Below are 14,071 nucleotides of genomic sequence, written 5' to 3'. Positions count from 1 at the left end.
TGTCAGACAGGAATTGAGGCTTAATTCTTGAATGCTAAAGAATGGCCTAATGGTTAGGCCATTAGTTTGATACTTAGAAGACCTAGATTCAGTGGCCTGCTGTGCTTTTATTTCTTCTGATCATGGATTAAGACATTAAGGACTAGATCCTGGCAGGGTTAATCCATAATTCCCTTTTAGAGTCTGGGTTTTAGAATGTAGCTACAGGACACTGCATCAGATCTGTTGCCCATGTCCAATTGCTTCGTGCTTGCATCCCAAATCCAATGATTCAGGATGCATCAGACACACTCTGCAGGCACAGATCAGCTCTGCTTGACGCTGGCCACGCTGAGCGACATTGCTGGGAGAGCTGGGAAATTGCTGCTCAGGCGATGGGGGAGAAATGGATTCCTGCTGTGAGCATAGACTGTTGCCAGTACTGACTGGCCTGGTTCTTCTAATTGTAGACTTAGTGGTACTTAAGATGCAAAAAATATATATGCACATATACGTCTGTATCTGTCTATATGTGTGAGTGTGTGTATATACACACCTCCACCCACTATTTTCTCTTCTGTGCCCACTTATATTTACCTGGCTTGAAGCTGATTCTCAGGGCATGCTCTCCAACCAGGTAATAAAGAGGCAGGTTTTTGATAAATGCTGCGTGCACGCTTTTCTTCTCAATGCACACTTGAACTCCAAATGTGCTTGCATTGAAGCACACGGACTGAACAAATGGCTCTTTTTGGGAAGAGGAGCGTCCAGAAGAAAAGGGATTTCCAGATGAAACATCCTCTGCAGACTGCCTACCCTATTAGATAGCATACACATCAAATGAACTCAGACAAAAATGAGAGTAATTACCTGCACATTATGCATCATATTTTGGTAGCAGTACCTGTACTCTGCAGGGGGAATTAACCAGTTTATTTTAGATACCAAGGCAGTGACATAGAACAACTTAGTTCTAAAGTGGACAAAATTATCATCTGAATGGGTTGATTAGACTACCTACTGTAAAAAGAGCTTCAGGTTGTAAGAATGGGAAATTATATCAAAATTAATTTTAAATATTTAATTTTGTTTCCCTGGAATATTAGACAGTGTTTACAGGTTCTTGATAAAACTGACTGTACTTTAGACTGACTGGAGTTTTTTCCTTTGATTTTTGATATGTCAGACAATAGAACTTTCAACTATGTCCACAAAAATTCTAAGTCAGATGAGGTCTAACATGAATGTGACACTATATCTTTAAATGGTCAAAACATATAATGTATTAGAAATGTCCACTAAAAACCATGTAATTTACATGTGATAAGCAATGCTTAGAGAAGAACAAATTAAAATTAAATAAAATTGGAATCAAATCCATGAAATGAAAACTATGATTTCCTGAAGCAATGAAGCAAAGACCTAAAGACACAATAATCACAAGATTTCTTTTCACATATAATTCATGTTTGCAATTTTTTTTTTATGCAGTTTATCATATCTCACAAGATTCCAGCCTTGCATGAACCCTACCAAAAAACCCGGAATTTCTGGTGATACTGAGAAATGCTCCACTCGGTGCCATTTTTCAGTTGCTGTTCATTTAAGAATAACTGCGGAGTGCCGAGTTTTCAGGAAGGGCAGCACAGAGGCACAAAGCAGAAGAAAGCTTGCTCCAGGATATTGGAAAGTGCTCTCACTGATAGCACGTTTGTCTATTGACTTCTCCATAGGAAAGTGCTGTTCTTGTCCTCCGTTCATCTCTTATTTTATCTGAAAACCCTTCAGAGTTGCAGGATAACAAAGAAACCAGAACAGGACAGTGTATTCCTGCCTCTGTTGGCCTGAGTGAATTGTCACAGCGATGCCTTCACAGCACTGCCCAGCTTAGAAAGCCTATCCTGGCTTTTAAGGAAACCTGGCTCAGGAAGTCATGACACAAACTGCACTCTATCCTCGAATCAGGATGCTTATAAGCATTATATTTGGCTCTCTAAGTCAAGCAGTGGAGCATCTTGTGGAACATTTGTGACTGCCCCAGGAACGTGGTGCTTCCATAATGGTTGCGAAGTATTTTAAAGATCGTGGGCCTGTAGATGGCAGTGCAAAATTAATTACCAAAGAAAACGCTTTTGCTTTAGACAAAGTGTTGCAAGTTTGATGTATGACACTCTAGATTTTAAAATAATGTTACTATAGGGCTATTTGTGTTATTAGATTGAACCTGACTTATTTGAGTGAATCAGCATTGGTCAGAGATGAATTGTAGCCTTTCCTATAGAGAAAATAAATGGTTCCCTACTGTTTAAAAGCCTAAAAAAGAATAGTCAGACAGTACATCATTTACCCCAATGTTATCAGTCTCTCCTGATGCAGAATCTGAATTGAAGGACGTCTTCATTATGTCAGGTACTGCTTCAGGTAAAAGAACTGGAGTCATCTTACTAGCAGCCAAATCCCCAATATTTCGTGTAACAGCAAATGTCTTAGACCTGCAGAATAAACATTAGAGGAAACCTGTATTGATAAAGCACTGCTGAGGAACAGACCTGAATAATGCCTTGTAGCCTGCACTCAACAACAAGTATCATACCTTGCAAATTGCTTTACAGATATTTACGGCATCCTTCCTGTTGTGTTTTCAAGGACTGCTAAGAGTCAATAAAGACAATCTCAGGGGCAGATAGCCCTGTTAGAATTTTAGAATCATGTGTACAGGTTAAAAACCTTTCAGTTGATTGGATCTTCATACTCTAATACCATGAAAAACAGCACGCTTAGAAGCCTGGCTGTGGATTACATTATTAAATTTCTGAGTCTCCTATTTTGAGCTCCTGGACTTTTAAATTTTTAAATTCATCTTCTGTGTGTTCACTGCAGTAGCCTTAGTTCTAACTTCTTTTGACATTGTATTTGGAAAAATACTGCCATAACTTCAAAAAACAGCCTGGGGACTGGTGGCTACGGAATGCTGTTTCCTGTGCAATTTTTATTAGAGCAGAATTGAAGAAAGGAGCGTGAAATCATGAAACTAAGTGTCTCCATCTTGATTTAAATTCACTAATACTCATGGCTTGGTGGCCATGGCTTGGCAAGAGGTCAAGAGAGTTGGGCAGGAGGGTTAAGAGCCTATTTAGGTAAATCTGTCTGGTACATTGTTTCCAGTGTTGTCAATTCTAAGTGTAGTAGTCAGGATCCCAGATAAGTGATAGAAGGTGCAGCATCAGACTGAGGCTCTCATGGCAAAATATCCTGAACCCCTGGCTTCATACCCACATTTTTGGTGGAACTTGTTATGGTGCTGTGAACTATGAGTTTTGTTTTGGGTCAGAGCAACATCTCGAATGCTGAAACGCTTTTGAGAGACAAAATCCTACTTCCCTCAGCTATTAACACTGTGCTAGCTCTACCTTATTAGCCATTTATCAGCTAACATCCACCTCAAAATTCCCCATGTGCTCTTTCTCAAGGATGAAGCTGATCTCTTTGCCCTGGGACTTTTGTGGTCTGCCAATGGAGGTGGCTGCTGTGACAGTGAATGGAGATGGTCTCAGAATGGTCTCTATTTTAATACGGCCCACACTGTACTAGCCTGAGCAATTCCAATCTAACCTATTTGAAAGATGAATTTGTATTCATTTGATAGCCCTCTCTTCCTCTTGAAGGCTCCTACCGTGCTGTGTGCAATGTAAAGCACACAATTGCTCTTCATGTGGAACACCTCAATAAAACGTGTGTCACCTGTGGGCTTTGTTTTCTTTTCCATCTCTCTCTTTTTTTAGATAAGGACATGACAGCAACGCTCCACGCTGGGTGATAGGAGAACCTTGAAGAATGGAATCTGAAATAAAATATTCTCCCTAACAAGCTGAGGGGATAAAAGAAAATACAAATCAACTTGCATTTCAGATAGCTCATCTGGGTAAAGAGACAAAAAGGGAAATGGTTTTATTTTAATCCCATTCAATAATTCAAATGACCACTGAACTGCAGGCTGGATCTCCAAGCAGAAAGCCCTGGGGTTTCTTTTCCAATTTTTTAAGTATTTTTATGCCAATAGTCTACTCCTGCCACCTAATGAAAGCGAAGGATCGATTCCTCCCTGTTGAGCACAGAGAGCCGACAAATGTAGCTGCATCACAGGTGACACATGTCAATGTCTGCAGAATCACACGGCACAGTAAAAATAGGCTACAAGAGCCAGCTCTGGTGCTTTAACAAGAAAAAACAGTCACAAAGAAGGCCTAAAGCTATGGTATGAAAGAATCTGTTCTCTCTGATCCCACACAAGGGAGAAAAAATAAAAAGGAGATTTTCCAATATGTATTAGTGCATTTTTTTGGATGAGAGAAGAAGCTGTGCTATAATATAAGCCAAACTCACTGCATGGGTAGGGGACAAGCAACTCAGCTGTGTTGGACACACTGATGCTTGAGAGAGTGTGGCCTTTGAGCTCTCCTGTCCCCCCTAGCATGGGGACAGGAGAGCTCAAATATCTGTTTAAAACAAAAAACAATCAACAAGAGACTATTTTTCCAGGTTTTAAAACAAAGTGTGACATCACATGTAAATAAATGAGCAGTGCTCCCCAAACACACCTTGCTGCCTCACCAAGATCACTCTCTGCATTCTCTGCTATACATGGTGTAGCCATGTTGGACAAAGAGATTTATAATTACCTGGCTCATCTTACAAATAAGATGCCTATGTGAAGCGATTTCTGCTTATCCTACAGCTAAAAAAAGCAAAAAACCTTGTGATACAAGCTCTATTCATGATTATACATATACTTCAGTAGGCTGTCATTATGAATATGTGTTATATTAGCAAAGTGCATTCTCTGGCAGCTCTCCATATTTATACTTTAATCACAGAGCTCTAATTTCCCCTGAAATTTATTTGATTTTTACTTCTTGTAAATTTTGTTTAAAAGTATGTTGAAGTAGCCATCTGTAGTATACCAAATAATTATGTTAAAAGAGCCTTAAAAATAACCATTATTTTAATTAAATTTTGATAGGATTGAATTGAAACACATGCTATATATTCTCTCCATAGTACGATTAATTACTGTGCTCTGATTTTTTCTATAGAGAGTTGAGCCCATAATGTGCTGATTTGTCTTGGGAATGCAACATCTCTATCACCAAAGTTTTCTATTTTTTTTTCTATTTTGAGCCTATGATTACTAACCTGAATTTCTCTTTGGCTCTTGAAAATTTATATAAATCCCACTGCTGTGACAGGTTATAACCTTTATAGTGTGTAGGATATAAATGAATCTAATGCTATTGAAAACTGTTTGCTTCCTGTGTCTGAATGTGAGAGATGATGGGGAAAATAATACCACATCCTGTCTAACTTTAATGCCATGGGACTGTAGAAAGTAACCTGCTGACCATCAAGACAGTGCCCAATACGAAAATATTTTGAACAAAGCTTACAAACATATGAAAGATCAATAGCTTCCTAGAACTATTTCTTTAAATGGGGTATTTAAAGCTAACAAGGGAAGGTGTCACAATATCTCTAAAACATTGACTTCAATTGGATCTTTATTATTTGGTAGATCTATGTAAAAGGAAGAAAAAGACGATGTTGAATTAAATTTTTTAACTCAGTCTACATAGCTATATATATCTATATATTTATATATCTATATATCTATCTCCTTTCTGTCTACCGTGCCTGCTTGTTTTTCTTCATGCCTCTAAGATTTTACTTTGCTTGGTCTTTGACCTCCTCAGTGATGTGGTTCAATGTTACATTCTCTAGTTATTGCTTTGCCTTCACTTGCACTCATTGCTGTTTCATTGCTCCATGTGGTTTCCACTGGCCATTTGTTTTGTAACAGTGAATGGGAATGCTTTTTGGAGAGAAATTGATGGTGCTAGAAGTCATCTAGTGAGTATTAGCTTTCTCATATACTTGGCATTATGGAGCTATTTCCAAGTGACTACTTCACTTTATAAATGGTAATGCTGCAGGGTCTAGATCAGGGCTTGTGCTGGAACTCATGGGCTTCTCTGCTGTAATACCTTGTTTCTGATACTGACTTGCTTTCTGCTTAATGGCAATGCATTTAACCCTTTTTGTGTCTCATTTGATCTCCCCTTAGGTCAAAGGAGGAAAATATTTTTTATCTATTTGCAGGGAGGATCCTTCTGCTAATATTTCTCTCTGCTTGAGGCTCTAAACTCCCCATCAGTATTCAATATTCTCATTTCAGTTCAGTGTGCTTATTGAGTTCATTAATACCTGCCTCCCTCTCTCTAACAGTGGGAACTAGTGAGAGTTGCTGCCTGCTGTCCCTGATGACCTTAGAAGCAGACTGTCCTGGACTCCATAAGAAACTGAACCAAAAAAACCCCATGCAGCAAACTTTTCATCTCTGAAATGCTGAGACCCTCCCTACCTCTGCATGGAGAAAACCTTATTACAACCAACACTTGATGGAGTGGAGGAATTGTCTTAGGGAGGAGGATGAGATGTCAAATGCACGTCAAATGGTCTGTGACTATTGAAGGACAAGGGAAAAGAATGATTAGCCTAACTGGTGGCTAAATGGAGGAAACCTGCAGAGCATCTCTGGGCCAGCAGCCATGAATGCTAATTGCAGCTGGATCAAGCTACTGATCTCTTTTGTTACGGCTGTATTCCTAGAGCAGAAACTTGTTAACATTTCAGTGGTTTGTATAATCGCCGATTTCTGTTGTCAGTGAAGCTTTTTCCTTTGTGAAGAATTTTCAGCTTCTCTTTCTCAGGTTCTTTTTTCATGTGTGTGCGTGAGAAGGTTTTCTAAGTTTGGTCTACTGCTTTGATTCCTTGGACATATTCTTTCTGTTTCCTCCTGCTCTTTGCATTTGTATTTCCATCTGTTTTCATTTGTTTGGCATCTGGCTACAACAGTTTTCCAGAGTGTATTGTAATTGCATGCACTGATAATAAATCAAGGGGACCTAACAGGTAAGAAAACCAAATGGCAGCCACAGGGGAACAAAGTAAAAACATAAGAAACACCGAACACTATGCTTCAAGGCATCTAATGCAAATATAGATGGGTTAACTGTTCTAACTGATAGGATTCATCTGGCTTATATATTTGTATCAAGATAGAAATTTTATGTAATTTGTGTTTCAGATAGCTTATGGATCTCAACAACTGAGATATAGTCCTAAGGAGGATTTTCAGGTGAAGACCACAGAAAGTAACACATGTTTTCAAGCAAAGCTTTAGTGCATGTCACTTCATTTAAAATAAACATTAACTATACCAATCACCACCACTTATCCAAGCTGTAAGTCAGAGACAAGATTCCTAGATGTATTTGGGTGACTCTGCTTTGCTACATAGAAAGAAACTAAGTGCTGTGTCTTACCTTATGGTAACTATGTTGGTCTCATCTTTACATGGCGGGATTTCAATTTTGATATTTTTTTCCTTCATCTGGATAGTGGCAACGACGTTCACAGGTACATGAGCAGTCATTTTGGTGCATGCTTCTAGCCCTGCCTGGACTGTGTGTGTGTTAATTCCCATTACAAAGGTCACCTCCTTGGCCATGCTGAAAAGGTAGAAGGAGGGTATAATTATGTTCATGCAGCAATCAGCTGTTGAATATTTATGGTCTCTGTCACTTGGAAATATTTTTCTTTTATTTTATACTAAATACTTACCTTAGACTTGCTTTGGATCTCAGCCTAATGTTGGCATTTAGCAACTCAGTCCATCTGAAATCAGACTTTGGAGAAGGTGTAATCTGTGCTTGAACTATTAAAAAGAAAGCAAAGAAAGGGTTAAAAATGCCCTCCAGTCTTAGCAAAAATGTTTGTATTGCTAAAGCAATGAGCTATGTTACCATTTCCTGCCACTTTTGTGATAGAAGAGTAATAGAAGCTGGTCTCTGTCGGGAAGCCAGTGCAGGTGGGCACAATGCGGCGGATCTCAGAGGACAGGAGAGCTTTGGTCCACTGCCTCCCTACACCACTTTGAAGGCTACTGATTATTCTCCTTAATGAAGGGATTTTTTCATCAGATCCATACCATGCCTGCAATTACAGAGTTCAACATGTCTAAATAAGCAGAACTTGAGTATCATGATCCGTGTCATTAACTATGCCTCAGGGGAAATTCTGTCAGCAATGATTATAAATAATCCTGATCAAAGCTTGACCTTATTTGCCTTGATTAATACTAGTGACAAAAAACCCAACCATGGATTTATAGAAGGGAGAGAATGTATGAAAGTAACAGTATTTTAGAGATTTTGATGCTTGGGTAGTTGTGCTTTAAAAATGATACCTGCAGTGCATTTTGGATGGCATTTTTATCAAGTCCACCAAAAAATAGCTCTTGGCCAAACATCTTCAAGTAGCCTGATGCAAAAGGTTTGTCGCTGGAGAATGCCTTCCAGTCAGAGAGCTGTGTGAGAAGATGAAAAAATCCTGATTCTTCATAACATCTGAGAAAGCAATATCAGAGATTTTCTTGTCCCCCAGAATTTACCGTTTTCAGGATTTTCTTGAAGTCATAGTCAGCCTCCCAGTCCCTGTCAGGAGTGTAACTTTTGGCAAACACCTCCTGCAGTCCTTCAGCTGTTATTCCTACCTGTGGGAAGAAAAAGTGCAGGTGCAAGTGGATGATGGTTGTAAGAAGGGTTTAGAGGGCAAACTGTGAGTAGACCCAATTACCTCCAAGGGATCAGCCACTCTTCCAAGGAAATGTGCCCGTAGCTGGGATATTGCTACAGTTGGAATTAAGCTACCTGCATCATTCAATACCAAATATTTAGCTGCCAGCCCACTCATAAGGAACTCTGCAGAGAAATAGGCAGTAAGACACAGCACAGTTAGTTCTTAGGTCAGAGTGTGCAGATTATATCTATTTACTAATTTAGTAAGGAATATAATATAAGCAAGGTCAGAAAACTTAGCTATAGAACTGATGCTCTAAAACAGTTATAAACAGAATATTCTGAATTTTTAAAGTAATGGGCAAAGCTACAAGCTCACTGGTCACTGCATGGTGGTTATGCCATTTTTCCAGTTGCTTTGGTTGTATCATAGAATCATAGTATGGTTTGGGTTGAAGGCAATCTCAAGGATCATCCAGTTCCAACCTCCTGCCATGGGCATGGGCACCCTCCAGTAGACCAGTTTGCTGAAATCTGCATCCAACCTGGCCTTGAACACTTCCAGAATTGGGGCATTCACACCTTCTCTGAGCAAGCTGTGCCAGTGTCTCATCACCCTCACAGTAATGAATTTCTTTGTGATATCTAATATAAACTGATTCTCTTTCAGTTTGAATACATTCCCCCTTATCCTGTCACTCCATGCCTTGAGTAAAGCTGGTCTCCAGGTCTTTTGTACGCTCCCTTCAGCTGCTGGAAGGCCACAACTGCGTCAGCCCAGAGCCACCTCTTTTCCAGACTGAACAGTCCCAATTCTCTTAGCCTTTCCTCATGGGAGAGGTGTTCAACCCATCTGATCATCTTGCTGGTCCTCCTTAATACTTGCTCCAACAGGTCCAAGTCTTTCCTGTGTCCCAGAGCTGGATGCAGCCCTGCAGGTGGGGCTCACAAGAACAGAGGAGAGGTGCAGAATTTTCCCCTTGTCCTGCTGGTCTGGCTTCTTTTGCTGCAGCCCGGGACACAATTGGCTTTCTGGGCTGCAAGTGCACATGGCTGGCTCAGGTCCAGGCTCTCCTTCTGCAGCACCCTGAGTCCTTCTTGGCAGGGCTTCTTTTGATCTGTTCATTCCCCAGCCTGGATTGATATGGAGGGTTACCCTGACCCACGTGCAGCATCTGGCACTTGATCTTGTTAAACCTCCTGAAATTCCTATGGGCCCACCTCGTGAATTTCTCCAAGTATGGAAAATATGCCTGTCCATATCATTTACATCCAGTCACACTCTGTAAAATCAGCTTATGAAATGCTTTTACGAGACGTCATTTAGGGCACCTTGACTAAGGAGATGAGAAATGAAAACAGATTTGCCATCCTTTGCTAATAGTTCAGTGAAAGTGATACAGATGTCCTGTAAGGACAGATGGTGAGCTATAGATTTGTCTCTCAAATGACTCAAAAACTATTTAATAAATCTAGTCCCAAATGCTGTAACCCTCACATGAAATGCACCAGTTGTTAAATTATTGGTAACTACTGAGTGAACTTTGTGGAAACAAATTGTTTCTATTTGTTTCTCTATTTAGATATATCATCCATAATGTTCTTAGGTACAGATAATCAGTGCAGAGCACAGTCAGGAATTCTTCACAGTTCTGGGACAGTTAGATCCTGTCCTGTTTTATGAGTTAAAGTAATCCCTGTGCTTTTCTAAGTTTCCTTAGGTTTCAAGAGAAACGAGGCTGACAGGATTTGTAGTCATCCTTGTGCTTCCTTCTAGCCCTCCTCTCCTGTTCCTACACCTTCTGGAGAATAGGGAAATATGTATGAACTGTCATTTTGTCTAATTGCCTTCATTGTTTTGCTGTATGAATCTACTGTGCTATCCAAAGTGCTGGGCACTATCTACCTACAGCATATGAGAGTCAGAAACAGCTCCTGGAATCAAGACACAGGTATTTATGCCACCCCACTTTTGACAGAGGAATAAGTGGAGAACATTCAGTAGATAGTAATGATGATCCTATTAAAAAAAACCAAACAAACAACCAAGTGGTGCCACACTGGGACATTACTAGTGAGTTGACAGAAAATTTAAAAATGTGAAGACTAGTTTTTCTCTGCATGAGCTTAGCCAAGGCAATGCCAGCTGTTTTCTGGACAGGACACTAAAACTGAGGCACTGTACTTTAAGTGAATTTGTTAATTTTTTTATGCTCTCACCACAAAACCTATTAAAAAATCCATAGTAATTCCTGATACTTAATAAGAAGTATTCCTTATAGATGATTAAATGATTATATAGAATTCATTGACTTGAAGAGAGCAGGAATATTTTCCATACCTGAGGCATTACATAGTGCTAATGCTCCAAGAATATATTTGGCATTTCACCCTAAGTTTGATGACACCTGCATATATTTGATTAATGTCTTACCCCAAAGATGGGGGAAAGAAAACTTAGTGAGGAAAGAAAGCAGTCTGTGGTACATATAAACATCAGTACACAGTTAATTATATGAATCTGTGCATATTGAGAGTCAGATTCTCACAGTCCTCACACTGAGCAGAACCTGAGTCACCCCTTTGATTTCAGCAGCAATGGGTAGAGCATGAAGCACTATTTGTGGTGGTCATGTGTGACAAATTCCAGAGTAGAGATAGATTCAGCTGACATTATTTCCTGTCATTAAAAATTCAGCATCTAGCACCACAAAGATCTGTGATGCTGGGGGCAGATTTTTGTTTTTATCAAGGAAATAGGTACTGCATTACAGCCGTCACTATGGTAACTCTTCCAGAATGGACTCACAGAAAAATATTTTACCTGTGGCTAGTGGAGACAAATCAAATTAGAAATCCTCTTCCCATGCTAGTGTAGTAGGAGATTGACTTAATTTAGCTGAGTTATGCAAGTCTAAGATTAGCATGTGTGAGAAAAAGATCTCGTTTTTTATTTTTCAGGATGAGGACCTACCTATCCATGGTAGCCAAATTAATGACAATGGTCTTCACTGGGAAGTAACAGCAATTCCCTGATGTACTTCATTTCCAGGCTACAGCCAAAATAAAGTATTCCATTTCACATAGCCTCCCTCATACATATTGCACCCTTCTTTCTCACTGTGCGAAAATTTAGATGGCTTAATTTTAAAAGCAAAAATTAGAAGACAAAATGAAGGCCTAAACACAGAAACACATATCTTCATATTAACAGAAAACGTATCTATCCCTGAATGTATTTTAAGTAGTATAAATGTTCATGTGGTGTATATTAGTGACTGTGTTTCTTTGGGCACTTGCTGTCTCCATCATTGAGGCAGCAATCACATGTATAGTATATAACTGTGATTCTTACAGAATGTATTATATTTATTTCTATTATAGCACACATTAAATGGTCACGTAAAACCCAAAAACTGGGGCAAGGCAAGAATAATATTTGCAAAAGTCTTTCAAACCACACCCCTGTTTCCAAAAAGGAAGCAGCAGTACTTGTGCACTCAGCACTGTGAATTTCAGATGTTTCAGAGTGTCTTAATATTGATTATTTTGAGAAGAATCTCAACACATACCAGTGAATGACAAAAGTTCTAAACACATCTGGCTCCTGATAGATAAACAGCATGTGTAAAGAGACTGTGTTTGGAGCTATAATCTCCTAAGTCTACCAGCTACATATGCCAAATCACTGAGGCTGTCATGGTCATTTACATAGAGGAGTTGCTTAAAAAATCTACTGAGGAAAAATAACATACATGGAAAATAGCAAAAGCTACAATGTGGACCAGCAAAACCTCTCCTCTAATCTGGTCCTTCCCTACTTTAACTGCATTTTCATGTGTAACTCTGATGTAACTGGCCAGTCTCCAGATACCATACACGGACCTGCTCATTCTAGTAAAGAATCCTGGTAGAAAGATGCAAGAAAAATCTTTAGACAATAAACCTGATATAGCTGCACATGGGTGCAATGAATTGTCACATCTGAATGTTTTCAGAGTTTTCTGTTTCACTGGGCACAATTGTTGGGGTGAACAGTATTTAGCATCACATTTGGATGCAGCAGGAGTTGTAGGTGTTCAACACTGGTAGAAATTAATCCACTTCAGCAGCAATTTAGGTCCCTTCTGTTTGTTTGGTGCTGAACAATGGTATGAAATTGTTAAGCACCACTGAGAATACAGCATTTCATACAGGAGCATGTGCCTCCCTGACTAATGAAAACGGAGGGTTAGAGCCCCACAAGCCCTCTGGTAATTTCATTCTGGCAGTGTACAATGCAAAACACACAGGGACATAAAAACTCTTCAAATGGAGAGCCTGAGATTCTCATATTTTTTTCACGGAAGATAGGAAAACATGGAGGAACAACATGCAGCCTAACAGCTGGCTAGGAGAATTGGGCTTTCATACTGTACAATTATTTTCCCCCACATATTCACCATTGTATGTTTTCTACAAAACCTTCTGGATCTTACCTTTAAAGATGCTGAAGCGGAAAACCTTGCTGAACTGATATCCAGACCTGTCAAATTTGGGACTTAGTGCTCTGACAGCCATTCTGCAGGCAGAACCCCTGGAAAAGTTTGGTGAGCACGTTAATATTTCAATTAGCTTGCAACAGGTGCTTCTCCTAGGAAGAGAATTTTCCTTACAGCACTTGAAGATCTGGATCTGTGCTTCTACCCAGGGCCCTCAAGTGGGAGTAGATGAAACTTGCCACTTGCATGCTGGGCTCCCTCAGCACAGCATCAGCTAATGTCATCACGATTGGAAGACCTGGCTTGGTTTCCAGTAAAACTGCTGCAGCCAACATTCGGATTCGAGGATGAATTTTTTGATTCAGGAAAATCTCAAGGGTAATAGCCTGGACCTGATAATAATAGATATATCCAGTTTTACTGTCAGTTTGAACATTTTGGTAATAATCACCCAATACCTGTGAATGGTCTGTTTCATCAATAGCACAGTAGAAATTTGGATTATTTAATTATTATGGCAACACTGTAGTTTCATAGTCCAAGGGCTGGAAGAAGCATTATGGTAATGTAGTCTGACTTCCTACACAATCAAAGACAAGGAACTTCACTGGATAACTTCTACATCAAATCTTTCATACTTTTTGAGCTATCCCACTCTAGGTAAAAGAGATTTCATGAATCCATTACATACCTGAGAAGTAATTTCAGTAATCATTTATCCCTCTACATAAAAGTACAACTTGTTTCTAATAATGTGATCTTCTGGGGTACCTTCTGCTAACTAATAGAATAAAAATGCAACAAATAAAACCCAATTTATTACCAGAAATGTCTATGCCATATAGGCAGCTTAAACCAAAATTCAATGCAATAAATGTAATTTCCTTGTGGTTGACATGTTTGCCCTCAGCAATATTCACTACCAAGAACAATTTTATACTGGAACTTTTGCAGTTTTCAGGGGGGCACAGGAGCCTT

At 39.4% G+C, this 14,071-nt stretch overlaps 1 protein-coding gene across 1 annotated transcript in view; it reads right to left on the bottom strand.

The window, feature by feature from the left end:
- The window catches only part of LOC129123934 (vitellogenin-1-like), a 42,985-nt gene that overhangs the window by 14,643 nt on the left and 14,271 nt on the right, over positions 1-14,071 (bottom strand). Inside the window, exons 12-21 of the mRNA XM_077182337.1 lie at positions 13,268-13,485; positions 13,091-13,188; positions 8,671-8,795; positions 8,486-8,587; positions 8,282-8,401; positions 7,839-8,028; positions 7,657-7,750; positions 7,359-7,544; positions 2,327-2,471; positions 577-796 (exon numbers count right to left, since the gene is read on the bottom strand). Coding sequence (XP_077038452.1) covers positions 577-796; positions 2,327-2,471; positions 7,359-7,544; positions 7,657-7,750; positions 7,839-8,028; positions 8,282-8,401; positions 8,486-8,587; positions 8,671-8,795; positions 13,091-13,188; positions 13,268-13,485 — 1,498 coding nt within the window. The remainder of the gene's footprint in view (positions 1-576; positions 797-2,326; positions 2,472-7,358; positions 7,545-7,656; positions 7,751-7,838; positions 8,029-8,281; positions 8,402-8,485; positions 8,588-8,670; positions 8,796-13,090; positions 13,189-13,267; positions 13,486-14,071) is intronic.

The sequence above is a fragment of the Agelaius phoeniceus genome, chromosome 8, assembly GCF_051311805.1.
Source record: "Agelaius phoeniceus isolate bAgePho1 chromosome 8, bAgePho1.hap1, whole genome shotgun sequence".
Lineage (NCBI taxonomy): Eukaryota > Metazoa > Chordata > Aves > Passeriformes > Icteridae > Agelaius > Agelaius phoeniceus.
The sequence above is the reverse complement of the archived record's forward strand: the minus strand, read 5'-3'. Positions and strand labels throughout refer to the sequence as shown.